At 62.5% G+C, this 27,072-nt stretch overlaps 1 protein-coding gene across 2 annotated transcripts; it reads right to left on the reverse strand.

The window, feature by feature from the left end:
- Positions 1-1,650: 1,650 nt before the first annotated feature.
- GAK (cyclin G associated kinase) lies at positions 1,651-26,981 on the reverse strand. 2 transcript variants are annotated; one of them, XM_056121504.1, is made up of 28 exons: positions 26,718-26,981; positions 25,077-25,138; positions 24,871-24,930; positions 24,274-24,388; positions 22,967-23,109; positions 21,654-21,779; positions 19,862-19,951; positions 18,646-18,781; positions 18,429-18,541; positions 18,206-18,278; positions 17,786-17,909; positions 15,857-15,906; positions 15,341-15,489; positions 14,614-14,736; positions 14,308-14,441; positions 13,342-13,536; positions 12,827-12,944; positions 12,646-12,725; positions 7,731-7,924; positions 6,886-7,023; positions 6,375-6,800; positions 6,118-6,282; positions 5,818-5,928; positions 5,597-5,713; positions 3,451-3,678; positions 3,009-3,157; positions 2,331-2,507; positions 1,651-2,096 (listed from the first exon to the last, which is right to left on the reverse strand). In XM_056121504.1, the coding sequence occupies exons 1-28, from the start codon at positions 26,860-26,862 to the stop codon at positions 1,995-1,997; spliced, it is 3,843 nt and encodes a 1,280-aa protein (XP_055977479.1). In that variant the 5' UTR covers positions 26,863-26,981; the 3' UTR covers positions 1,651-1,994. The 2 variants fall into 2 exon arrangements, with proteins under 2 accessions (XP_055977479.1, XP_055977480.1); XM_056121505.1 differs by lacking the exons at positions 6,375-6,800; positions 6,886-7,023.
- Positions 26,982-27,072: the final 91 nt, after the last annotated feature.

Consider the following 27,072-nt stretch of genomic DNA (forward strand, 5'->3'; position numbering starts at 1 on the left):
GCCCTTCCTACTTTCCAAGGGTGGACTGGGAGCCCCAGTGGGGTCTTCAGGAAGAAATGCAGACACTTCTTCCCTGGTGCTGCTTCCAGACCCACTGCAACCCCACGGTTGCCCCAAGAGTCATGCATCACAGCACAGATGAAAGAGCTCCTAGCATTTTTGCCTCTGTCCCAGCTCATTTCTGCTGTCTCCTCAATCTGTGTCTCTGTTCTCTGTATCTGTTCTTCATGTCTTTCTCTGTGTCTGTCTTTGCTCCACCCCTCCCACGCCCCCCATGGGCTGTAATCCCTCAGCTTCCATTTTGCCCCATGGCTGGAGTTGGGGATAGGCATCACATACCCCAGGGAATAGAGGGTTGCTGAGTGGGGTTAGAGGCTGGATCCTGGGTGGGTCAGGGCTGGCTCAGAGTTCCAACTGGAGTCCCAGGTGCTGGGCGGGGCAGCAGCCAGGGCTGAGGCGGTGGGTGTGAAGTGGGCATGGGCATGTCCCACCAGTGCTGGGGGTCTTGGCCCTAAGAGCCTCTGCTGAGAAGCTCTGGCCAGCAGGCAGCGCAGGGGCTGGTCATGCCCCCAGAAGCATCCCGAGGCCGGGCATTCCTGGCCTAGAGCAGTGGCACTAGGACCATGTGCAGAGGGTTTTGGAGGAAGTGCTGCCATGAATGCCCTGTGCACCTTCATAGGATCACTGGAAGGCAGGAGGCCCCTCGGCTCCCCCTAGACACCACAGCTGATGTCTGCCTGTCCTGGAGGTCCACCAAAGTGTTTATTCTGAGCCTCCAAAGTTCATGAAGAACTTTCAGGAGCTGGGGGTCCGTCCAGCCTCAGTGGTGGCTCAGTAGGCTGCCAGCACCGTGGTGTGTGTGTGTGTGTGTGTGTGTGTGGTGATGGGGCTTAGCTGAGACCTTCGAACGTAAACTTAATCGAGTGCACTGAATTCTTATCTCCACTGCTGCTGGCACTGCAGAGCTGTCCCCAGCCTGGGGGACCTATCAAGGCAACAGGCCTGTGTCCCCACTCTGGACTGGAATCTCAGCACCTATTTATTTAGGTCATTCATTACTTTTTAAAAAGAACCAAGATCTAAAAATAGCAGCGGGTGACCAAGTGTGGAGCCTGATGCGGGCGAGGGCAGCTGACGGCCCCTCCAGCTGAGCAATGCAGCACGGGACTGGCAGAGGAGCCGCGAGCCGGAGGCACTCTCAGGATCACTGCCACAGACCCTTGGGGCCACCCACCAGAGCCAGGTGCCAGGGAGATCCCTGCTCAGCCCCACAAGCGGACAAGGCTTTACTGGAGAACACAGCTCCCTGAGTCCGGGGAGCTGGGCACAGTGGCTCCAGCATGACCTTCAGGCTTGGCAGCAAGCAGCTTCCACCCAATCTCCGCCTGAGGCTGCTGCTTGGGCCGCGCCTCCCAGTCCTGCGGCACAGGTTCCAAAGATGTTGGGCCCTGCCCCTGGGTTGCACCACACTGGACATCCACCCACCATCCATGGAGTCTGCAGTGACCACTGGCGCTGCTCCCAAGGCTGAGGAGGCCTCACTGCAGCACAGACCCTGGGTAGGGTCAAGCCCCACAAGGGGGTCCCCGTGCTGCATCTTCCATCAGCAAGGGCAGGAGAACTATGGCGTGGTCTGCGCAGAGACAAGCATGATCAGAAAATAGTTTAATTCTGTAGATGACCAGGCTGATTAGACAGGGAGAGGCCAGGGTAGGGGCAGGACGCAGGGAGGGCAGCCGGGGCACCGTCCACCCAGCGACAAATCACAGTCGTGACAATGGCAGCAGGAGAGTGACCAATACTGTTCCTCGGGGCAGAAGAGGGAGACAGACTGAGGCTTTGGAATGTGTTCTCTTCTTGCCTGGAATGCATTCTCCTGACCCTCCTCGGGCCTGCCATTCACGCAGCTGCCCAACCCCGCCACAACACAGGCGGGTACGACCCTCAGTCTGGCAGCCGCCTCTAGTTCCACTCACTGACATGATCACCGCGGCTCAGAACAGGGGCCGGGAGCCCTGGCTCTCAAACTCGGCCCAAGCATCATTCAGTTCCATGAAAATCATTCGGGCGTGCTGTTCGAAGGGCTGCCCAGTGGCCTGCAGAGCGGGGGTGCAGTTCATCAGCTGGGTCCCTACACTGTCAACTTCACCAGTGTCCTCACTGGCCCCGCCCCTCCCACTAGTCCCACCCCACTAGCTCCACTCACCCGCTCAGGCCCCGCCCCACTAGCCCACCCACCCAGGCCCTGCCCCATCCCACTCCCCGCCTACATGCTCAGGCCCCGCCCCATTCCACGAGCCCCACCCACCTGCTCAGGTCCTGCCCCTCACCTTGTCGGGGTGTACCACCAGCACAGCTCTGCGGTACTGCTTCTTCACCTGTGCTGGCGTCACCAGGTCGGCCATACCCACGGGTGTCCAGCGGCTCTCACCCTCCCACAGGACAGTGTGCAGTGTGGACAGCAGGGCCCGGATATTCCTCTCTTTGCCCTCAGTCCAGTCCAGGAGCTGTGGGGATGAGGTGCTGCAGGCAGACTGGCCATGACCCCACAGACCCCTGCCCAGATGCACAGACCCCATGGCTGGCTGTGGAGGGGCCAGCAGCATCCCAAGGGTCCTTTGACTTCAGCTGAATAGACCGGTGTCCACAGGGGTGCACAGCGGTGCTCAGACTACCCAGGCCACACAATCTGGATGACCCCACAGTGGCACAGGGCTGGCTGGCATCTCCCATTACCCTGACCAGCTGGGGAGGGGGGACACTTGTCAGACATGCAGTGGGGCAGAATTTGGGGCTACCATAGGCACAAAGCACTGCAGGGCTGACAGCTGCTGTGGCCCTTTAGAGGGACTCAGGTGCCACTGAGAACAGCCCCAGACTGTCCGCTCCCCAAGAGCAACCTCCTGACCACACGGGGGAGGTACAGCTGCCCATGTTCCCACAGTGGCAGGTGGACTCTCAGTCCCAGCCCCTGCCATTATTCTGAGCGAAGCCCCAGGTCCCCCCACCTTCATCTTGAGTGGGTCCATGTCCTTGGCCTGCTCCTGTTTCCTCATCTCAGCAATGGTCCTTGGTCCCTTCCTATCAGACTTGGAGGAGAAGCCCTGATTGGACAGCAAGTCTTCAAAATCGTTCTCAGACACTTTCGGCTTTTGGGCTGGAATCAGAAGCGAAGACAAGGATTCTGCTTGAGCCCAGCAACGCTCATCAGGGAAGACCACCCTGGAGCCCAGGGTTGTTCCTACACCCCTGGCAGCTGCTTCAGGACACACCTCAAAGAGGTTGCCCAGGAGCACAGGGAGAGGGTGTGGGTTGTGGCGCCTCCACACAAACAGACAGCCAGGCCACATGGCACAGGAGTCCCACAGAGGCCTCTGATGCCCTGTCCCCACGCTGCCGCTGGGCGAGGACTGACTGGGACCAAGCTCCAGGTGGGTAGAAGGGACTTACCAAAGCTGGGGGCACGGACACCCCTCTCCTCTCGGTCCCTGATCACACTGAAGCTAGCAGCGTAGTTGGGTCTTGTCTGTGCACAGGCTTTGGGGGGCAGCTTGGCCTGAGGGGGCCGTGGTGGGGTCTGTGCTGAGGGCTGATATGGCTGCCAAGAGCTGCCAGCCTTGGGAGGGGGGCCTGTCTTGGGAATGAAGGCCCCAGGGCTAAGGCCAGCAGCTGGGGAGCCTGTGGAGAAGAGTGAGCAATGAGGACACACGGCTGGCATGGGTCGAGGTGCCGCCAGTCCAGATGGTCCCAGGCAAGGCGCTCTGGAGGCAACCGCTGCCGCAAGCACCCTGGACGTGGGCTGTCAGGCCGCGCTCTTTGCAGGGAAGCTCTTGAATCACACCCAGCTGAGCTCAGGGGTCATTCCTGTAACACTGGTGGTGCTTGGGGCAACCTCTGTGATACTGGGGATCAAACAGGGCTGACCACGCAAAGCCTTCACTCCTGTCCGACTCCCTCTCTGACTCTGGGTTTTCAGACTACAGGAAGCCACGAACTAGCCTAGAGCCCATAAGCCCAACAGTGCCCACTGCCAGCTGTGACGTGCAGACACGTGAGGGTGCATGCATGCTATGGATCCGTATAAGTGACTGTGCATACAAATGCATGCGGGTGTTTCAGGGTTATACATGTGCACTACCATGTGGGTGTGGTACGTGCCATTTCACCATGCATACACAGCACAATGACAATGCCCATTCCCAATTCCTGACACTTGGGGATCATTCTGAAAAGGATGGGCCCAGAAGGCCTGACAGGCTACACCTTACAGAAAGCTCCTGACCTACACAAGCAAACCAAGCCATCCTGCCGGCTCTCAGGAGGAACACTGCTGCAGCTTCCCATTGTCAGACCAATGCCCTCTTATGGCCCCACCAAGCAACTATTATCTACATCCACATCTACTGCTGAGGGTGTGGGTCTGTCAGACCGTGGGTCTCTGTGGCGGGTGTGGGTCTGTCACTGTGCTTTGGAAGCTTTCCTGCCGTCATTGCCTCAGCATCATTTCCAGTCCTCCCAGGAGTCTCTTCACCTCATCGCCATCTACCCTTCTGTCCTGCACCACGGTGCCCAGAGCACAGCCCTCTTGGGGCTCAGTGCCAAGTGCTCTGTCGTGCGAGGGCGTGGCGCTCCGTGGTAGCCTCCTGTGTCCATCTGCTCCATCACCGTCCTCTTTACTCATGCCCATGACATCCCCTCTCTTCGCCGCTGCTGTGCTGTGTCCCGGATTCTCAGGTGCTAGACTGTGGCAGGTGCTGTGTGCCTGTGCACCCGTGGGCATTCTGGCCCTGGAGTCCACATAGGCCTGCTGGGACAGTGCCCAGCACACATGGGCGGCACCAGAGCCAAGCCCCAATGGCCTCAGGCAGGTGGGACGGGCGCATCTAGCTGCAGAGCCGGCCTCGTTCTGGCCTCCCTGGCCCCGTCCTTCTGCACCCCTGACTCTAGCCTGAGCTGAGCTGCTGCCAGCCACCCACCGCCTCTCCATGGCGGAGTCATCAAGGGCAGCTGCCCCCCGGTTCCACAGCACCTGTGTGAAGAGCATGTGGCACCGGTGCCCATATACTCCCCATGGGTGGCTCACCTCATCCGGGACACAGCGAAGACCCGTGTCAGAGCTGAACCCTTGGGCGTGTGAGGGAGGCCGAGTGGGCGGGACAGGCAGTGAGACTCGAGAGTGGGGATGGCCCTGCTCCAGGGACACCTGCCTCCACTGTGGCCCCCCACTGCCCGCGCCCCCGCACTCCCATCAGCTCCTAGAGACACGGGCTCATCTCCTGGTCCAGGCTGCAGTCAGAGCCAGAACCAAACCCCAGTGGCAGCCCCGCCCCCTGTCCGACAACACTCATGTGAGCACTAGGCCAGGAGCTGCGAGTACCCTCTGGCAGAGCCGCCGTGTACTGCCCACTGGCGGAGCCTGACCCCGGGGCCCGTGTCCTGTGAGTGCCCACAGGCCAGTGCTCCTCACCCTGCCTCCTGGCAGGGACCTGTCAGAGCAGCACGCCAGCTGGCAGTGCACGGGGACGTGTGCCCATGCCTTGGGTGGCCACACCTCAGCTGACCAGGACGCACCCCGGGCCCAGCCCTGGGCACCCACCTGGCAGACTGGAGCTGAGGTTACCGAGGTCTGCAAATGGGTCTTGGCTCTGAGACTTGCTGCGGCTGGCCAGGGGCGTGGGGGGGCCTGGAGGGACTCCAGGGGAGAAGAAGGGACCTGGGGAGGGCAGAGACCTTCACACAGGGGCAGCCAGCAGGTGGGGCTGGCCTGGAGGTCTGGGTGGAGACCGTGGCCCCACCCGGGGCAAAGCTGGGCCATACCTTCTGTGGCCGGTGCGGGAGGGGTGGCCTCGGCCCAGGAATCCCAAGTGCCCAGCAGGTCTGGGTGGCTGGCAGAGGAAGTCATCCTGCCAGGTTCTGTGGACAGCTCCCCTGGGGGGCAGGGCCAGAGGTCAACTATGGCTCAGATGCCCATTCACAGGCCCCCCAAGTGGTGACCCAAGGTCGCTGTGGCCCTTCTCCCAGTCACCCAGAACAGGCTGCCCAAACACCGTACCAACCAAGCAGGTTGGGCAGCACAGGAAGCAGCAGCCCCCTGCGGGCCACGAGACCCCCACTCACCCAACTGCAGAAAGTCGCTGCCGGCTGGGGGAGGGGCGCTGTGTGTGGAGGGGAAGGAACTGGGTGTGGCTGTGCAGTCTGGACTTAGGAACTCACTGAAGATGCTGGGCTTGGGGCACGGCTGGGGCTCTGGGCCAGATGACAGGAGGGGGTCAAAGGGGTCGGCTGCAGAGAGGAAGGGACAAGGAGTGAGCACAGCCCCCGCACGTGCGCCCCACTCACTCGGGGCGGGGGTCCCATCCCAGCACCCCACTCACTCAGGGTGGGGGGTCCTGGCTGCAGGCAGCTCTGTGCACCCGGGGCTGGCGTGGGGCTGCCCAGGAGCAGGTCATCTGAGGAGCACTCAGGGGGAGCAGTGGGGCCCGCCAGGAGGGAGCTGAGCAGGTCGGCATTGCTGGGGGGTGCCCCTCGGGCGGTCACCGGGGGCAGCGGCCCTGCCTCAGAGTGCAGGCCCAGGAGGTCCACGCTGTCCTCCTGCAGCGTGGGCTCCGGCGGAGGGTCCAGGCCAGTCCCATCACACCCCCTTGCCGGGGGTCCAGGCACATCCTCGTCTGCTGTGTCCCTGCTCTCGGCAGAAGCAGCCGCCTCCTCCTCAGAGAGCTCATCCTCACCCTGGCCCTCCGCCCTGGCAGGCAGGCTCTCTCCGGACAAGTGACTCTCTCCCGCCTCGAAGTCCTTCTCCTCTGTAAAAGGAAGCACCAGGCTCAGTGGGCATATGGCCAGGAGGGGCAGCAGTGCCCAGCGGAGGAGCGGGGCTGTGGCACCCACCCTGCCAGTCCAGAGTGTGCAGGAAGTGGTTGGAATTGGTGCTGCCGCTGGGCGGGGAGGCGAGCTCGGGGTCCGGAGAGCCCGCCTCAGCATCGTACTGCGCAGTGGAGCCCGGCTGCCGAGGGAGCTCTGGCTTTCCTGCAGGCGAGGATGACGGTCAAGGCCGGGAACTGGCAAGCGCTGGTGAGAGCAGAGGCCACCAGACAGCAGGGCCCCTGGGCCCACAGACAGGGACACAGCACACAGCACACCTGCACGCGGCACACACGCCCCTCCCAGGGACAGAAGAAAAGCCAAAGTTCATCTTATCTGTCTCAGGACCACACCTGCCTCCCTAATCCATGCTCTTGGCTGTGGGCCTCAGGATACCACGTGGTGCCAGAGCAAACCCGGGGGGAGAGGGGAAGCGACACGTGCGTGCGAGGCACTTGCTCAACTCTCTGGGCTCCTTTGCCAGCTCAAAATTGGGGGGGGGGGGGGCTGAGGGTTTGATCCTCGCCAAGTGGTGCTCTGGGGTCCCTCCTGGTCACGTCGGGATCAAAATGAGGCCAGCCACATGCAAGACAAGAGACTTGACATCTGTACTATCTCTCGGGGTCCCCCAAAAGTGAAATCTGAAATGCAAACCAACATGAAGATAAACGGGACGCAGCAGGAAGGGTGCCACTGAGCACGACGGGAAACCCGGTGGCCACCGGCCTCCGCTCCCTGGCCCCGGGACTCCTGCCCGGAACAACGGCTCATCCAGCCCTGTGCAGGCCCGAGTCTCGGGGCCCCGGTTGGGCTCCCTGCCAGGCACGCCAGAACCCCCGTTGGTAGGCTTTTTCTGGAGGCAGGGCTCTCACCGAACTTGGTCAGAATGTCCTGCTGTTCCTCCCGGCTGGAAAACAGGATTTTGGGGTTCAGGCCCCTCATGCTGGTGCTCTCCCAAGGTGGGGCCTCCCGGCTGGGCTGGTCCCAGGGCTGCACCTCCACCTCCAGGCTCACTTGGAACAGATCCGGGTACTTCTCCTGGATGTCACAGGCGTCCAGGTCGTACCTGGGGGCACAAGTGCTCAACTCAGGATGCCAGGGATAGCGCACCCCATCCTCTGCCGCCCACAGAGCCCCAGGCTGCTCCGCAGGGTGGGGTGCCCCCTCCCATGCACACCCACATCAGGCACTTCTGCAGGTATGTCCAGGAGGGCTGATGGGGCTGTGGCACAGGGGATGGAAGACAGGCGGCTCCAACACGGGAGCACCTCACTGACCAGTACGACTGTCTGTCCCACAGTCCACCCCAGGCAGAAGCAGACGTGTCTGGGCAGGCAGGGACACCCTGGGAAGGGAGCAGGGGCTACGGGCCACCGACACGGGTCTAAGGACAGTCTTTGGTCACGGGTCTTCGGCCAGTGAAGCCAAAGAGCCAAGGGCACAGCTGTCCCTCCTGTGCCAACACAGTGCCCCGCGCTGTGGAACAGCACAGATGACCACTGCTCCAGCTCTCCCCGTGGCCACCAGGGCCCTTGGCGCTGCCGTCAGGCCGGGAAGGTGGGTGCCGCCAGTAAGCAGAAGCAGCCTGGTGGGGACACGGATCCAGTGCACACGTGATACTGAAGACGGGCAGTTATGCCCACCCCCTCTGCAGGCTTGGCCCTGGGCACTGCTGGGCCTCACACAGGTGGCCATCCTGCCTCCTCCTGGCCTGCAGGACAGCCTGTGTGGGGCCGCCTCCCCCCGCTCAGTGAGGGCACAATGGGCGACTGTGAGCCGGAGGCTGCTGCCAGGGGACCCTTGCAGGCCTAACCAGGGCTGAGGGCCACGCAGGGACCCCGCATCTCAGGGCCAAGTGAGTGAGCCTGGCAGCGCACCCGGCGCACAGCTGTGTCAACTACCTGGGCCGCAGCAAAGCACCGTGACCCCTGCCAAGGCATGACACTCTCCCGGGTCACTCCCACACGGACACCCAGTCCTGGTGCTGGCTGGGGCAGAAGGACATGCATCTTCACAAGCTGCCCCCAGCCTACACACGTGTGGTGCCCCGGCGGGGCCTCTGCCTAAAGCTCCAGCCTTCCCAGCCCCTCTGTCCACGGCTCTGCCATGGGTGCTCCATGCTCTCCGGGCCTCTTCCTGGCTGGCTCATGCCTGCAAAGAGGCTGTCTTGGGCATGAGGGTGACACCCAGCTGAACTCAAAGCCTCACACTGAAGCCAGAGCGTCAGCGACCCTGGCCTATGGAAACACCCTTTACTCCAGCCCGAAACCAAACATGGTTTTTCTTTCCCTTTCCTTTTTTTTTTAAACTAAGCTCTTTTTAAACCAGCTCCCGGAAGCGCGTGGCCGCATTTGCAGCCGCACCACATCTTATTATCTCATTTTTGCTTTAGACAACCCGGCAGGCTACTGAATGTAACTAGAGTCTGGCAGAGTCTGACAAACTCCCCGTGGTGTACTCAATATGCCAAATACCAGTAACAATTATGGGTCTCATTCTCCTAACCCTGAAAGAACCTTGAATATGGCACTTGTTAAAATCTCAGGGCTGGGATGAAGGAGACATTACTGGTACCTGCTCGAGGCAATCGACAAACAACAGGATGATCGTGATTGTGAAGCTCTTTTAAGTGATTCCTTTTTTTTTTTTTTCTTTTTGGATCACACCCGGCGATGCACAAGGGCTACTCCTGGCTCATGCACTCAGGAATTACTCCTGGCAGTGCTCGGGGGACCATAAGGGATGCTGGGAATCGAACCCTGGTCAGCTGCATGCAAGGCAAACACTCTACCCTCTGTGCTATCCCTCCAGCCCCTTAAGTGATTCTTTCTCCTCAGAAAACATCTACCTAACTGAAGAATATGAAGATGACCTATATCCCCTTATTTTGTCTTGGTTTGGCTTCTGGGTCATATCTGGTGGTGCTTCGGGGCTACCTGAATGGCGGGACTTCATGGGACCGACTGGTCCGCACAGATGTGTACAGGCTGGAGGACAGAACCTCACACTTGGGCACAGTCATCTCTGCAGGGGGTCTGTCCTGTGTGCCTGTCAGGACTCCTGACCCATGTCCTGACCCCCATTTGGGGGTCTCGAACTCAGACTCTCACTGCCCAAACAGGCTCAAAGCCTCATTTCCAGACACTTCCTCCCCATGCTTATTTTACGTTCTCAATGCTCACGATGCATGACCGCGTGAGTGGGGACACTGACGGGGAACAGACCCAGCAGGAGCAAGCTCCCACATGCACAGAGGCACTGGCAACAGCCTGGCCACGGAAGCCCCCGGTTCAGGGTGCAGGCTGCGGACGGGGCACCTCACCTTTACCTGGGCCAGTGACACGCAGCAACCCTCGTGCAAATAAGTCTCTCCCTGGAGGTTCCACAACGATGGGCTCTGGAGGGTGCTATCCTGACAATAGGATCTTCCAGAAAATCACCACAGCTAGTCAAACACTGTGCGGCTTCATTTTCTCCCAGTAAAGGTAAACATTTTAGCAGAAAACACTGCTGTCTTTGTAACTGTCTTTTTTTCTTGGCTTTTGGGGGTCACACCAGCGATGCTCAGGGGTTACTCCTGCTCTACACTCAAGAATCCCTCCTGGGGGTGCTCGGGGTGTCATATGGGATGCCAAGAGTCGAACCCTGATTGGCTGCATGCAAGGCAAACGTCCTACCCACTGTGCTATCGCTCCAGCCCCAGTGGGTGTGTGATTTCTGAGAATCTGATCCTCTGAATTACTCCAGACCCATCTGTCATTCAGCACAGACACAGAAAAGCTATGCCAATCCTGTCACACAGAGATACGTGGCGGACTCCATCCTATCACAGTCCCTCAGCACAGAGCGCTGATCATGCAGTCACTAACCCTCATCTTCTTTTGAGCTTCAGGGGACACTGGACTTCTGTCATTATGAAGTGTGGGGAATGAGCTCAGTCTTTTTACCATCCTTTCTGCCTCTCACCCATTGCTCATCCATTGCTCTCATCCATTGCTCACCAGTGAGCTGGGGCCTTTGGCCAAGCAGTGACAGCTGCGGTGAGACTGGAACCTCGTGTCTAGACTTGGGCTCTCGAGCCTTCAACCCACCACAGTGGCTCCAATGCTCCCACCAAGAGGGTCTTGAGGGACCTGACAAGCCCACGGGCCTAGACACATGTAAAGGCCAAGTGACTACAGGTACTGGCCGTGACTGTGCTGGGCTCTCATCCCAGGCCCGTGGGTGATCTCGTCTTTAGAAACCTGCTGTGAGAGTGTGTCCCCAGTATCAGGGTGCCCAGTCTGACCTGACACTCTGGAACTTGATTTGCAGCCACTTCCCCACGGGCTGGCATCGGGGCTTCCCCCCACGTAAACCCTGTTTGCTACTGGCAGAGGAGTCTAGCTGGAGACTCAGGGCTCAGTGCTCGTAGAAGGTTTTCAAGCACTGTCTCTGAACGCTCAGCACCTTTCCTGCCCACACCTGGCCTCAGCTCTTCCTCCCCTTCCCCCAAACAACTGTGCCCACAGCTGCTCAGGGCCCATGCAGTCTCCACACCCAGGGGGTTTCCCCATGCAGCCCAGGTCTCCGGACATGCCCTCTGTGGTCAGGGAGACATGCCAGCCCGTGTGCAAGTCTGCAGTTACTGTCTCGCGCTCACCTTGCTCTGTGGCCCACGCGCAGCTGGGGCGCAGGGGTTTATCTGGTGCCAGAGACGAGCCTGGGGCTCTGCAGGCCGGTGTGTGCTCAGCCCCGAGCCACTCCCCAGCCCCTATAAGGATTCTGCCATCTTTTGCAGGTGACATGAGACGGTACAGCAGCCCAGGAATGCTGAACGCAGCGTCAGAGCTGGGGCCCAGGGGGAAAGCAAAGGCCCCATGTGGCTCCTGCTTGGAATGAGCCGGGGGTGGTAGCTTCTTTGGCTGCTGCCCTGCGTGCGCCCCCCCCCCCCCCGAACCGAAGCTCCCCCAAGACCACACTGTGTCCCGGTCTTTGACCGAGAGCTGCTCCAGGTTCTGACAGTGAGACACTATCCACAAGCCTCATGGGCAGGGTGGTGATGTGCTTGTAGGAGCAAACCTGACAGGCCTCCATCAGCGGAGGCACACATCCATGACCCACCCCGAGGGAACATGCCCCACTGGAACTCCAGCAAGGAGCCTCCACTCAGGAGGACCTCCCAGAAGGCCCCCTTGGAATTCCCCCCCCCAAAAGCTCACCCTGAAAAACACACCCCCTGCACAGGAGCTCTCCCCCAGAACACCCTGCTCCCATGCACAGACTCCGAACCCCCCAATTGGAGCTCCCCCTGAGAGGAGCCCCTCCCCATGAAAGCTCCCCAAGAAGAACCCCCCCAACTGGAGCCCCCCCCCCCGCCCCGAGAGGAACCCCTCTCCATGGAAGTTTTCCTGAGAGGAACCCTCCCACGTGGGAGCTCCCCCTGAGAGGAACCCCTCCCCACGTGATCTCCCCCTGAAAAGAACCCCCCTACACAGGAGCTTCCCTTGAGAGGATCCCCTCCCTATGGAAGCTCCCCCTGAGGAACCTCCCTCACATGGGAGACTCCCCATAGGAGCTACCTGCACACAAGCCACACCATAGACATTTGTCACTCATCACATGTGTCACCCTGCACATAGTCCACTTGCCTAATGAGCCCACACACCAAGGAGTGACCTGCTCCAAACACAGTTCAATTGTCATCAAGAGGTACAGAGGAGACCCTAAGTGTCAGCTGAGGTCCTGGGTGCAGGCCCCAGTACCCCCCAGGCCCACCCTCAAATGCGAGGTGCCACAGCTACATACTTGGCGAACTTCACAATCGTTGCATTCCGAGGCACGAACCCCGTGTGGAACTGGATCTGAAACATCTTCATGGACGCCATCTGCAGTGAAGACGGACACCATGCTGAGGCCACGTGGACACGCACAGACGGCCCGAGGCACACAGACAGGGAAAAAGAGGGCAGGTGTGACCGGGGCTCACCTTGGCCTGCAGCCTGCCCCCCAGCGTGGAGCGCGCATGGTAGATGACCAGGAGAACGTCTCCCTGCACAGTGACTCCCAGAGGAATGACTGCTTTGCCGTCCTCAATTTTAAAATCCCTGCACAACATGGCCGAAGAAAGAACGCAGTGGACTTAAGATCCCTGCAAAATGGGGCTGGCCAGTACAGCGGGTAGGGCACTTTCCTGAAACACAGCTGAGCGGGGGTCAATTCCTGGCATCCCACTGGCCCACTGAGCCCCAGCAGAAGTGAACCCTCAGTCATCCCAGCGCCCCCTTCCACAAACACACCAAGCATTAAACTAATATCCCGCAACGGGAGCCACAGTCATAGGAGAGTCCCGGAACCCTCCAGCGTCCCTGTCGGCTACTTTCAGGGCTCAGGGTTCTCCAGGAAACGACAGCCAAGCTTTGGAGCTTGGGGTGGAATGAGCCCCACCCACTGGCCTCTGCTGTGGGAGAGTGTCCAGGGAGCCCAGCCTGGATGCCCGCTCACCGCATCTTGTCGTACTCCTGAGACGTGGTGGTGACTCGCTCGCCCCCCACGTAGGCCTCACAGAAGGGCCTGCAACCGCTCCGCTGCTTGCTGAAGAGCGGGACGGGTGTCATGACCACGGCCCGCACCAGGAGGGGCTTGCGATGGGGCGTGATGGGCTCTTCCGCCACCATGTCACACATGTACTCGATATACCTGGTGCAGGGCCAACACGCTGAGTCACAGGGCTGTACGAGCAACATGCTGCGACCCATGCACTTCATGCAGCCCCTCACGCTGCACAATCCTGTCCCCAGCCCCTCCCATCACACCCACGCTGTCCCGGCCACAGTGGCACACCGCGTCTCTAGGCCAGAGCGATTTAAAGGCCTGTTTGGGCCCAGCTGCGCCCGAAGTTGATGCTACAAGGCCGGTTAGCTCCACACACCCGCTGCCGACTTCCTCACGGACCAGGAGACTTAAGAGCAAAGAAGTACTGAGAAGGTGCTCCCTGGCCAGAGAGCATCCCAGAGCATCCCAGGGTTTCTGCTTATCCTCACATGTGTACACACGCTCTGGGGTGCCCCCCATGTGCACACGTGTCCTGGGGCTCTCCCCGTGTGCAGATGTGTTCCTCGGCTCTCTCCCAGCATGTACCCACGGTCTAATGCCTGGCGCTCTCAGGGACGCTCGCTGCTCTGTGGCCCTGTGGTCTCCTCTCCGTCTCCTCCCTGACGCTGACTACAGTGCTTGAGAGGCATGGTGCATTGTGGCTGTGCTGGAGACACCCCAGCTCTCGGCTGACAGGATGGGTGGGTGCAGGGCTACAGCTCTGGTTCCCAAGGGCCAGGGGCCGCAGCAGAGTCCTAGACCAGTGCCCTGTGAACTGGGCCGAGTAGACGCTGGGACAGCACACGCAGAGGACAGGAGTAACCACGGCATTTGGGGGTCCAGCCTGTCTTCTAGTTCCTACTGGATGCACTGTACCTTTTGTGTGACGGCCAAATGCCCGGCGGGCAGCGCTTCATGCTGAACATGTACACGGCGGCCTCCGCTGTGCTGAAGAGACGGCAGAAGCACAGGAAGGCGCAGACGGCCACGGCGGAGGCGGCCCTTCCGTCCTAGGACACAGAGGGGCTCACACACCGCTCATGGAGGTGCGCCCGCCAAGCGACAGAACCCTCCCGAAGCGCCTCTGCCCCTCGGCGCTCACACAGCGGGCCAGACGCCAGACACTCGTTCCTGCAGGAGGCCCGGGACCACGGGGACGCAGGGCTCGCATGCGGCACTCACCACACAGTGCACCACGCAGATGTTCTTGGGGTCCTGCCGCAGCCACGCATGCATGTCCCTGCAGACGCTGTACAGGCTGTGCAGCTGCGGGGCCCGCCGCGCGGCCCAGCCACACTCAGACACCTGCGGGGACGGGGCTGTTAGCCGGGGCTCCCGGGGGTGTCCGCCCAGTCCTGCTGCCACAGCAGCAGTGAATGGGCTACAGTGCCTCCGGGAGGGACAGGCGGAGAGGGACGACGGTCAGCATATGGTAAACGTAAAGGTAAAGGCCCTCCCGTAGTTCATCGATTTGCTCGAGGGGGCCCAGTAACGTCTCCATTGGAGACTATGTTGTTACTGTATTTGGCATATCGAATACAGCACGGGGAGCTTGCCAGGCTCTGCCGTGTGGGCGAGATACTCTCGGTAGCTTGCTGGGCTCTCCGAGAGGGGCGGAGGAATCGAACTCGGGTCGGCCATGTTGGCTGCGTGCAAGGCAAACACCCTACCGCTGTGCTAACGCAGCTGTCAACAAAACGTGAGGCTACTCTTCCCGGTCTCATTGGGCATCCCCGGGAATGGCCCACTCCTGACCTCCACCTACTGCGCCTGGGCCATGCCCCCGTGCCCCCATGCCTGGGAGCACACACCTACCTGGGCACAAGTCAGGAACCTGCTGGCCCAGGCGGCCAGGAGTGTGTGTGGGAGGGGGGAGCAGGGACTGGTCGAGCCAGCACAGGACACGCACCCGGTTGTGGAACTTGGAGGGCCGGTACGTCCTGGAGGACAGGTTGAAGACGGTGTAGTGACCGGCATGCTTGGTGTCCAGGAACAAGCGCACGTCCTCGATGTGGTTCTTGATGGCTGACTCCACGCCTTCCGCTGGGAATGACATCACTGGAAGGGGACAGTCCCGTCAGGCGGGTAGGTGGCTCCTGGCTGCAGGCCCTCCTGGCACCTAGACTTTCCTCTCCTGTGGGCTTATCACTAGGGGGAGCCACACGCCGTGGTGCTCCAGGGAACCTGTTGGTGGGACTGAATCAGCTCTTGCACACAAGTACCACGGGAGCCCTTTGCGGCCACGCCTGGCATGGCATCTCTATCTGATGGAGCCAAATACATCACTCACTCCCCTGGCCAACTCTTATTCCGGAGTGTTCCAGAACAGAAACAGGCGCACTGTGGGAGAGGGGCCCAGGAGAAGCCCTGCAGAGCTGCCAGAAAGTGAGGGGCCCTTCTGATGGCAGTGGGGCGCGCGACCTACCAGCAATCCTGGATGTGATGTACGACAGGTCCAGGTCTCCCTTTGCATAGCTGCAATGAAGAGAGGCGCCCGGTCACTCTGGACACCTGACCTCTGCACCAGCAGCCCTGGACACTTCAGGCACTCACTGACTCACACTCTGGGGACAGGCCCAGAGCCTGGCCACGGTCATAAAAATTTATGCAGAAAAATATTTTTCTTTGTGCTTAACCCTTATTCTTTCTGGTTTTTATTTGGGGCCCGGGCTGGAGCAATACCACAGTGGGTAGGGAGTTTGCCTTGCACGCAGCCAACATGGCCAACCCGAGTTCGATTCCTCCAGCCCTCTCGGAGAGCCCGGCAAGCTACCAAGAGTATCTCGCCCGCACGGCAGAGCCTGGCAAGCTAACCGTGATGTACTCGATATGCCAAACACAATAACAACAAAGTCTCACAATGGAGACGTTACTGGGCCCACTTGAGCAAATCGATGAACAACGGGAGGACGGTGACAGTGATTTGGGGCCCACACCCGGCGGTCAAGGCCCAGTCCTAGCTCTGTGCTCCAGAATCACTCCTGGTGGGGTCAGGGCCACATGGGGTGCTGGGGATTGAACCCAGGTTGACCGCATGGAAGCCAAGTGCCCCTCTGCTGCACTACTATTCTGGCCCTGTTTAACCTTTTCTTTCATCTTTACCCTAAAATCCAAAACCCCTGTTTCTCTTAGGAACCACCTGTGCTTCACCAGCTGAGCTGCACTCTGCAGTGCTCAGGGCTGACTTCTGGCTCTACGCTCAGGGACCACACGGGGATCAAAGCCAGGCCGGCCACAACTGGGACTCCAGCCCCAGGCCCTCTCACAGGGTACGCAGCAGTGGCCGGTGGCACTCCTGTCCCTCCTCACGCAGTGCCTGGGGGGTCAGGGCAGTCTGTGGGCGAGCACAGGCCTCTCTGAGGTGCTGGAGAGTTGTGCCCAGGCCTGTCTAGTGGGCTACCAGGCGGCTCTTCCTCCCACCTCTGTGCCAAGTCCAGGAGCCCATGGGGCTACCCAGCCCAGCCGGAACCCTTGGCAGGTCAGCCCGGGCCCTGAAGACCCCCCACACCCGCGAGCTTCCCGTCAGCCCCGGGGGTACAAGCAGCCTCCTCCCCTAGTGCCCCACCCTGACACCCTTTCAGAGGATGGACCAGGCAGGGAGTGGGCACACAGGGCCTCGGGGAAGCTGCATGTGCCCACTGTGTCAGCTGTTTGACTTCCTTGATGGAGGCGGCACAGCAGCCTGCCTCGGTGGGGCTTGCCCCAGGTGGCCATCTGGGCTGCCAGGTGAGCTCCCGAGCCCATAGTACGCAGCCACAGCACCACCCAGGGGCCAGAAAATGGGGCCAGCACGGAGGACATGGCCTTCAGGAGGGGTAGTCACGTGCCGATGACAGGTGCCCCAGCAGACCTGTCCGTGCTCTGCCTGGGTCCCCTGAAACCCTTCTTGCCAGAGCAGAGCAAGAGCTAGAGCAGAAGTGCACAGGACCCCGCACTCCTGAAGCCTGTCAAGGCGAGGCAGCGCGAGGACACAGCACAGGCCCTGCCCACAGGCCCCGAGCCTCAGGCCAACGCCGCAGTTTCTCAGAGCACAATGGACAAGGGAAGCAGCAGTCCCCGGCACGAGGAGTGAAGCTCACGGCCTGTGCCCACACACTCCAGTGAGCTCACGGCCCGCGTTGGCCCTCGTCCACACACACTCCAGCAAGCTCACAGTACACACGCACAAAGTCCGTGTAAACACGGCTGCACACACACACGTGCGCGCGCCTCCCAGACACGAGAGGAGCTCGGCGCCCAGGCCCTTGATGGCTGCAGAAGTGCAGGATCCGCGCGAGTCCTGCCCAGCAGAGGGACCCTGAGGGGGTGTTCCCCGAACACCCAGACCCTCTCGGCTCAAGGCGACCCCACTCACTTGGCCACAGACTGGATGACCTTGGAGGAGGTATCCTTGATGTTGGTGAAGAGGCGCTCCGTCCCGCCCCGCAGGATGTCCAGGAGTCCGCCGTAAGGCTGCTCATACTCAGCCACCACCAGGCCTGCGGCAGAGAAGACCCCGAGGGTGTTGGTCGCCAGCGTCCTCCCCACCTGTGCCGCAGGCCCTGGCCAGACCCCACCCTCAGGACGCTCTCCAGGTACCACCACGGTCTGCGCTGCCCATGCCCGGGTGGGGGGGGGGCAGGGCAGGGCAGGGCAAGGACAGGTGAGCAGAGGCGGCGGGGCGCACACAGCACGACTCAGGCCTCAGCAGCAGTCCTGCGACCATCTCCATCCCTCCCTCCCTCAGGCGGGGACCCGCCCGCACTCCGTCCCCCAGGCACATGGCCAGACTGACCCCCACTGTAGCCACTGCCAGGGGCACCCCCGGGCACAGCAGCATTTCCGAAGCCTCCGTTCTGCTCCAGGAGCTGCAAGGACAGACACAGGGGAACCATCAGGCACCCCAGGGCAGCTCCAGCACTCCTCAGTGAATCCCCCGGCACCCAACACTGGCCCCTAAAGAGCCCCACCGACCTACGCCCGGGGTGCGAGCCCCGCCAGAGGCTTGCCCTGCCCACCTCGGTGACTGGGGACCGGGGGTTGACATCACGGGCAGCCGCGATGTCCTGCAGCTGGTTCACCAGCTCGGTGATGGAGAGCCGCTCCTCGGGGTTGACCCGCAGTGTGGCGCCTGTGGCAGAGGCAGCAGGTCACCCCCCGCCACAGCCACCGTAGAGGCCCAGGCCCCAAAGCAGGCGAGGGTGGCGGCACAGCCGCTGCCCACGCCCGACTCACGGATGAGGCTGTGGAAGACAGTGTAGCGGGTGTCGTCCGCGGGGATGGAGAACTTCCCGTTCACAATGCGCAGCCGGGCCCCGTCCTCGAAGGGGTGCTGCCCAAAGCACAGCAGGTACAAGATGCAGCCCAGGGCCTGCGGGCGGGGCGAGGTGAGGCCAGGCTTGGTGGAGGGACACGAGTCAGAGCTGTGCCACAGGGGGGCAAGGCCAAGCGGTCAGCTCACAGGGTCCCTGCCCCGCCCCCACCACTCCTAGCTCACGAGACACCAGTGCCCACGGGGTCACAGAGGTGAACGGGCGCCATCTCCCACTTTCAGACCCAACCATCCATGCCGAGGGAAGTCCTGCATTCCAGCCCCCAGGTTCTGTCAGGCCACCTCGGGCCAGCAGCCTTTGGTCAAGACAGCAGGAAGCCAGGAGGAGAAACCACACCCCTCCAAGGCCCAGGGACAAGAGGGACAGGCGGTCATCGAAGCAGAAGTCCAAGAACCAGAGACTCAGCCAGAAGACAGAGTCCTCTGCACAGGGCGTGTGCGCGTGCCACCCCAGCCCCACCCTGAGTGACGGCACAGCCAGCACTCGGAGACGCTGAGGGCAGAGCTGAGGTCCAACTCAGAAACACACCTGCACCCCTGTGCACATGCATGTAGGCGCGTGACCCTGTGCACCCACACGTCTGCATGCACCTTTGCGTCTGTAGGGTGCTGGGACTGCGTGTATGAGGACACCACACCCTATGGCCGCCTCCCGGCTCTGAGGATACACCCACCACAGGGAGCTCGTTTCAAACTGCCCAGGAGCGGGGCCGGAGCAATAGCACAGTGCGGAGGGCGTTTGCCTTGCACACGGCCGACCCGGGTTCGATTCCCAGCATCCCATATGGTCCCCCAAGCCCCACCAGGGGTAATTCCTGAGTGCAGAGCCAGGAGGAACCCTTGTACCTCACGGGGAGTGACCCAAAAAGCAAAACAATAAAAAATAAAACAAACAAACAAAAAACCCCAAACTGCCCAGGAGCCCAAGGTGGGCAGGGAGTGGGAGTGCCGGTGGCCGGGCCCTGCGGCCATCAGGGTGGTCAGTGCCTACGGGCAGAATAGCCTCCTGGAGGATGCTGCGCCAAGTTCAGGGCCGTTTCCCCTTGGTCTGAATGACAGGGTGAGCTGTGGCCACAGCAGGGAGAGCGTCAGCCTCTCCCAGCAGGGGCCCCGCCTTACCCAGATGTCCTGCTTCTCGCAGATGGGGAAGTTGGAGTACAAGTCCACGATTTCAGGCGTCCTGTACATGGGAGTTGTGTTCCTGGTGATCTGGGCAAAGGTCAGATGAGAACGGCACATTCAGGACAGCCAAGGCTCTCACGCTTGGGGAGACGCCCCCCCCCACGGCACCCACAGCCCGGCACCACCCGTGCCCACTTCTGCCAAGGCCACCCCACGCAGGGCCATGGCATCGGCTGGGGTGGCGTGTCCCTCTGCTTCCTGTCAGGCTCAGTGCAGGCCGTCCCCGCCAACAGAGTAAAGGGACACCTCTCCACGTTCTGGAGGTCAGAGCAGCAAAGTCCCTTTGCCTGCGGGTTGGTTCTGTACCGAAGCTGGAGACAGTTAGTAGGGCAGGAGGCTGTGGGCGGTCTGGGGCAGGTGTGAGCACCTCTGACACGCCAAGAGCACGGAGCAGGGGCAGGGTAAGAGGAGTAAGCCCTCAACGGGAGTGCGCCAGGCCCAGCCCCTCTCACTGGTTGCCTGCGCCTGGTGCCTATTGGGAGCACCGTGGCAGGACCACAGAAGCAACCCCCAGAACAGACCTGCCTGCAACCCCCGGGAAATAGGGAGCCAGGGACAGACGCGACCCTGTGAACCCCCTCCAGCAACACACAGCTGCCATAAGCAGGGACGCACCCATCCCTGGGGCGGCGAGGCCAGATGCCAGAGGTCCAGAGAAGGCGAGCGGGGGGAGGCGCGCAGGACAGACTGCTGTCTGCTTGTTTCTGCGCCCACAGGGACCAAGCTGGAGCTAATGACAGGAAGTGAGAAGCACGTGTGTGAGACGGAAGCGATGTGCGAGTGTGAGAGACAGGAGCGAGGAGAGTGTGAGAAACAAGAGTGTGTGAGACGGGAGTGCGTAGAGGTGGCGGAAGAATGTGCAAGAGAAGGAGGAATATGTGTCAGACACGAGGAGTGTGCATGTGTGATAGAAGAAGCACGTGCGAGAGAGGAGCGAGGAGTGTGTGTAAGAGACGGAGTGAGGGAAGAGTGTGTGAGCGACAGGAGTGATGAGTCTGGGACGGACGGGAGGAACGGAGTGTGTGTGTGTCAGGAGTGAGACGTGTGCCAGAGGAGGGAGAAGGGACCATATGAGACGGGAGAGCGTGTAAGAGGCAGGGGCGAGCACGTGCGAGTCAGGAGGGAGCGTGTGTGAGCTGGAAGAACGCATGAGACAGGAGCGGGCATGTGAGAGATGGAAGGAGCGCGTGTGAGGGACAGGGTGCACACACGTGTGAGGGCAGTGAGGAGAGTGAGCTGAGGAAAGTGAGGGTGAGGCGGGAGGGGAGTTTTTGCTGTGGGTCAGGGACGGGCTTAGCCCCCGCTCCTCTGAGGACAGCAGGGATGGGGCTGGGGGAAGGCAGGCCAGGCCTAGGGCGCCAGCTCTGTTCTTTCAGTACAGGAGATCTCAAGTGTCCGAGAGTCCGAGACAGACAGAAGCAAAGATGGCCCCGTGGCTCAGCGAGGCCCACCCCAGAGGACAAAGCAGAGAGAGTAGGAGCAGCAGCCCCGGCGTGGGCAGACCAGCACAGGCCTTCTCACACACACAGGCCGGGCCCGTCTCCGGGTAGCCCTGCCATGCCCATCACTTCTGCTGCTCCAGCGTGGACAGGGCCCTCCGGGGCTCTTCCTAAGAGCCTGCCTGGAGGACAGCCATGAGGTGTCACGAGGCCCCTGAGCCACCACCCTCTGCTGCGAAGACCCTGACCTGTGCCCCACCCACGGGCCCCGGCCGCCTGCCCGCGCTCACCTCCTCTTCCACCAGGGCTCGCTTCTGGGCGCTCCAGCTGTAGTCCGGATAGTGGGACACGGTGGTGGCACTGCCGAAGTCACACAGCTTGACAGTCCCCTGGCTGCTGAGCAGAAGGTTTTCGACCTGCAGAGGGCAGTCCTGAGTGGCCAGCAGGTGCTGGTGGCACTTGGCTGGGGCTATGCCCAGGCTGCCAGGGGCCAACCCGTGTCTCCTGAGGGCAGGAGACAGAGAGGCAGAGGCAGAAAGACAGCCAGGTACAGCCTGGGGCCATCGGAGGGGGCAGGCGCAAGAGAACCCAGAGATTCTGTGCGTGGAGCCAGGCGGACCGGCCACGCTTCCACAGGGGTAAATAAGGAAGCAGGGCATGCGCCAGCTACTCTGGCAGTCCCGGGTGTGTCAGCGACCCGGAAGCCAGTCGCCGCGGCTGCCAGCACAAACGCCCTGGACTGGGATCTCACGACACACAGGCCACCAAGCAGCTTTTGGGGGAGGCTCCTGCTCGGAACCCTGAGGCCATTCCAACCATGACCCCGCACACCTGGGGCGTAGCACAGCAGCAGGACGGCGAGGGGGGGGGAACCCGGGGACGAGGAGCCCCTGTCCCTGGGAGGGGGCAGCCCGGCCCTAAGCATGGCCAGAGGCCCTGCCCCGCCGGGATGGCGGACGTCTGACAGGGCTTGGAGCGCAACTGAGCCCCCTTGCTGACACGTCACCTCCTGGGCCTTCGGCAGCCTCTCCACAAGTGCCTGTGCCCAGCCCCCCACCCAGGACACACACAGCAGAGCCCGAGGGACACCTCAGGGGCCCAGCAGGGGCAGAGCCACAGCCACGACGCATGGGAGATGGCAAAAGTCTCAGTCGAGCATGAGTACGACTGCCAGAGTGGCTGGGGTACCGACAGGTGCTGGAGTCAGGGTCACAGGGTCCCTAACAGCACCCACCCCAGCGTCGGGGTCGGCAGAGCCCAGCCTGGCTCTCTGGCACCACGGGGAGGGGCCGCAGTCCCCCGTCCAGCTGGAAGGTCCTATCAGACACCACCGGCAGTGGCGGCAGGCAAGGGCGCCCAAGACTGGGGACAGGGGCTGGAGTCGGGCTTCTTGGGAGCACGGGACAGAGACCCCCGCCATGAGCCAGGGCAAGCACCAGGAACTCTCCAGTCTGCTCCAGAGGGAGGCGGTTCGGTACTGAGTGAGCCCCAGGCCCAACCCCCACCCAGCACTGCTGGGAGTGAGCTGGAAACCAGCAAACGGCAAACACAGCCCGGGCACAGGGCAGGCGAGTGGGGGCTGAGGGGCAGGGCTGGTGAGCACCTTTAGGTCCCGGTGGATGATGGGGGGCTTCTGCTTGTGCATGTGCAGCACAGCCCGGCAAGTCTGGTAGAAGATCTTCAGAACCGTGTCGCACGAGAGTGGACCCTTGCACTCAACCTTCTTGAGAAATTCCACCAGCTGCCCTGAAAGAGACCACCAGTGTCCCGTCAGCACACAGGAGACGGGGCACTGCCGTCTCTGCAGAGGAACAGAAATAACAAAGCTGCTGAAGGTGGCGACTTGCTGCCAAGGCCAGAGCAGTGCGGCGGGGGTACGCGCGAGGACCAGCCAGAGCCCCTGCAAGCGGGCACAGTGCAGGGGTCTAGTCTGGGCACAGGTGGGGACGGGGGGGGGGGGGTGGGCACAGCCGGGGGGGACACAGCACAGGAGGGGGGTAGGGACACACACACACACAGAGCTCAGGGAGACTCAACACCCTGTGTCCTTAGGGACAGACACCCACAAAGGGAGGGTGAGGCTACATTCAAGGCCCTCAGGGCCCCTCCCAGGTGCCCAGTTGCAGGCCAAGGTCCAGCTGGGCCCCAGTCCCGCCCATCGAGCAGCACAACCGCAGCGCCCATCACCGCATAGGGGCTACTGGCAGGTCCAGAAAGAGGCCCCAGCCCCCACTGCCCCCGGCAGTAAAGCAGCACCAGCCAGTCCCTCCCTGGACGCCCACAAGGGTGACCGCCCCGAGTCCACTGGGCAGGGCCACCCAGAGACACCAAGAACTATGGGCTGGGCCATGTGGAGGCCTGCGGGACCCTCGCAGCCCCCGCTGCCAGGGCACTGACCACCCTCCCAGGCCGCCCCTGGCTCCCGGCACACACCCCACCCCAGCCGGCAGAGGCCCCCACACATCAGCCCTTGGCACAGAGGAACCTGGCGTGGTCTGAGAACTGAGCGTCTGGGTCAGCCGCAGCTGGCCTGTATGCAGACCCCGAGGCCCTGCCAGCTCAGCAAGGGCCGCTCCTGGCCAAGGGCACGTCCCACCAACTGGACTGGGAAGAGGACTGGACATACCCCAGGGTACCTCTGCCTCGAGGACGAAATCAGAGGCAGAGACCATCACGCACCTCCCTGCTGTTTTTACGGGTGACGGATGGAGGGGAAGAGAGAAGAGAGAGAGAAGGCAGGAGGGAGAGGAAGAGGAAGGAAAGGAAGAGTGACAGGAGAAGAGACTGAGAGGAGGAGGAGGAAGGAGAGGAAGAAGGCGAAGGGGGGAGGGGGAAGAGGAGAGAAGAGGAGGGAGGGGGAGAAGAGGAGGAAAGGGCAAGGAGGGAGGGCAGGAGGGGGGGAGGAGCCACCTTTGCAGAGCTCTGTGAGCAGCAGGAACTCGGCCTGCCCGGTGTCGGACTCCTCCTTCCCGATGGAGGCAGCTGAGCAGAACTGCACGATGTTGGGGTGCCCGGACAGCTTTTTCTGTGGGCACCTTGTTAAAGGACAACGCGAGAGTCTACACAGAGACACAAGCAGGGCACGCCGGGGGCAGCAGGCCTGGCACTGCCAGCCTCCCTGCACCCCGAGCACAGCTTAGCCAGGGCCGCATCCAGGCACCAGGACAGCGGGCAGCACAAGTGACCTGCGTGCGGCCGGGAGGAGGGAGGAATCCACAGACTGAGCCTGCCAGTACCTGCTGGACTCGGGCGGCCAGCAGGAGCACTGCAGACAGAGCGTTGAGAGAGAAGAGAACAGAGTCGGACAGTGGTCAGAGGCAAGACCCCACACGCCAGGGAGCAACTTGAGGAGGTGGGGACCACGGAGGGCAGCCCGTGGGGGCAGGGCGGGACGGGTGCGAGGGCTAGAGGCAGGGCACAGAGGCCTCGCTGGGGGAAGGCAATGTGTGTCCACCCCCAGGGCACCGGCCGCCTCCCATCCTCCTCACTGCCCTGAGAAAAGGATACCATGAAACAGACTTCCTGGATGATGGCTCTATTCTTCTCTTCCTCGTTGGACAGCAGCCTCTAAATCGGGGATAGACGGGATCAGGCAGGCTGCCCGGACAGACCCAAACATGTGAAGCAGGCCTGCACCTCAGGGCAGAGACAGCCTCCCCCCGCCAGCCCCGGGAGGCAGGAGCCCTGGGCCAAGGCACCGCGGGACGCCTCACCTTCAGCGCGTACTCCCTGCCGCTGCCCAGGTCCTGAGCTTCATACACAAAGGCAAAGCCGCCTGGAAGGAGACGTGCAGTTACAGGCTAGGGCAGGGCGAGCGCGAGCCTGGAGACGGGTCTTCCCACCGGGACCCGCCCCGGTGCCACGGGCCAAGCTGTGGGCTCCACAGAATGGGCATGACGGTGGACCCTCTCAGAGCGGGCCGTGCAACCCAACACTGGCCCCGAGCACCTTCACGCAGGCTATGCCGCGCTGAGCACAGCTTCCTGCGCCAAGGACCAACATCAGCAGCTGCTGCCCATAAAGCACCGCCAGGCTCAGACAGGAGCAGGCCTGTTAAAACCACTCTGGAGCTGACCACAGCCCACGTCTCCGCGACGTCCACACTCGCTGGCCGCCGAGACCACGGGGGAGACGAGGGGCAGAGCAGTCTGCACAAGAAACACCCCCATCCCATTCCCAGTCGGGCTAGAGGTGTGAGGTCAGGTGACAGGCACCACAGAGCCTTGGGCCCACCTGGCTGCCGAGTGGCCCCAGGGACGTGGCCCGCAGGAGCAGCCCCCCCATGCCTCAACATGGGCAGGTCACCAAGAAACCCAGAAACTCCTGGGTGTTAAAAAAATGCAGATGGCCCAAGCCACAGGGCTGGCAGCAAACAGGAGGGAAGGTCCCTCCGAACAGAGAAGCAACGCGGCAGCCGTGGTGGGTGGGAGGCCCCGGGCCCTGCAGCAGCTGGCGAGAGCCCAGAGACCGAGCCGACACCCAGGCAGGGGACAGGCTGCCTCTCCTCGCCCACCTGCACACGCCACTCAGGGGCAGAGAGCCGCCTGCAGCCCTTTCCCCTCCACCGAAGCACGGCCAGGCTCACAGGGTCCGTGAGGATGACAGGGCACGGTCACAGGCACTCAGGACATGGGCCCAGGGACAAGAGCCTCTCGGGGAAGGTGAAGAACATTGAGCTGGAGGCGCTGGCCTGGGGCCCCACCTGGGCTTCAGCCTTTCACTGCATCACCCTGAATGCTGCTTAGGGTCCCCGGCCAGCAGCAGGGGCAGGTCCCTCTCAGACTGGGTCAGTGACGGGGACTTGGTCCTACTGGCACCGAGCAGGCATGATCCGGGTAGCTCTGAACAAGCCAAGAAGGATGTGGCGGGCAAGGGCGAGGGGAGCTGAGCGGTGCCTGGGCAAGAGAGTCACTAGGCTGGAGGGTGTCCCCATGCGCAGGCCCGCGGGGGGGCTGCGAGGTCTCGGAGGGACACAGGCACTGCGGAGGGAAGCCGGTCGGCCCAGGGCGGGCAGAACCCGGGTCTGCCCCCCACACACACACCCTCGGGCAGCAGGGCAGGGCACGGGCACCGTGATGCCGGGACCCCGAGAGCCGGGCCGCGCAGCCCGACGCCGAGACCCTCCGAGAGCGGGCCGTGCACCCTGACATCGAGACCCCGAGACCGGGGTCGTGCACCCCGACGCGGGGACCCCCGAGAGCAGGGCCGTGCACCCTGACGCCGGGACCCCGAGAGCCGGGCTGCGCACACTGACGCCGGAACACCCTCCCCCATGAGACCGGGGCCGCGCACCCGACGCGGGGACCGCCCCCCCCCCCCGAGCCAGGTGGTGCACCCGCGGCCCGCGCGCTCACCCTCGGCCAGCACCCGCCGCACCCGCAGCCGCAGCTCGCCCAGTTCCACCGTCTGGCCCACGAAGTCGGTGTGGTCGCGGCCCGCGGCGCCGCCCAGCGCGCCCGGGCCCGCCAGGAAGTCGAGCGCCGATTGTAGCAGGGACATGGCGGCGCGGCGGCGCCGAGCGGCCGGGCTCGGGGTCCCGCTGCGTCCGGGTCCGCTCAGCAACCGCCGGCCCCGAGCCGCCCCATCTTCCGCCCCGACCCTGACGTCGCGCGGGGGCCGCGCTTCCGCCGCTCCTGACGCGCGCGCATGCGCGGGGCGCGGCCCGTGACGCGCTTCCGGCGCCTCCCGGCACCCCGGCCCCGAGCTGCA

The sequence above is a fragment of the Sorex fumeus genome, unplaced genomic scaffold, assembly GCF_029834395.1.
Source record: "Sorex fumeus unplaced genomic scaffold, SorFum_2.1 ptg000044l, whole genome shotgun sequence".
NCBI classification, from domain to species: Eukaryota; Metazoa; Chordata; class Mammalia; order Eulipotyphla; family Soricidae; genus Sorex; species Sorex fumeus.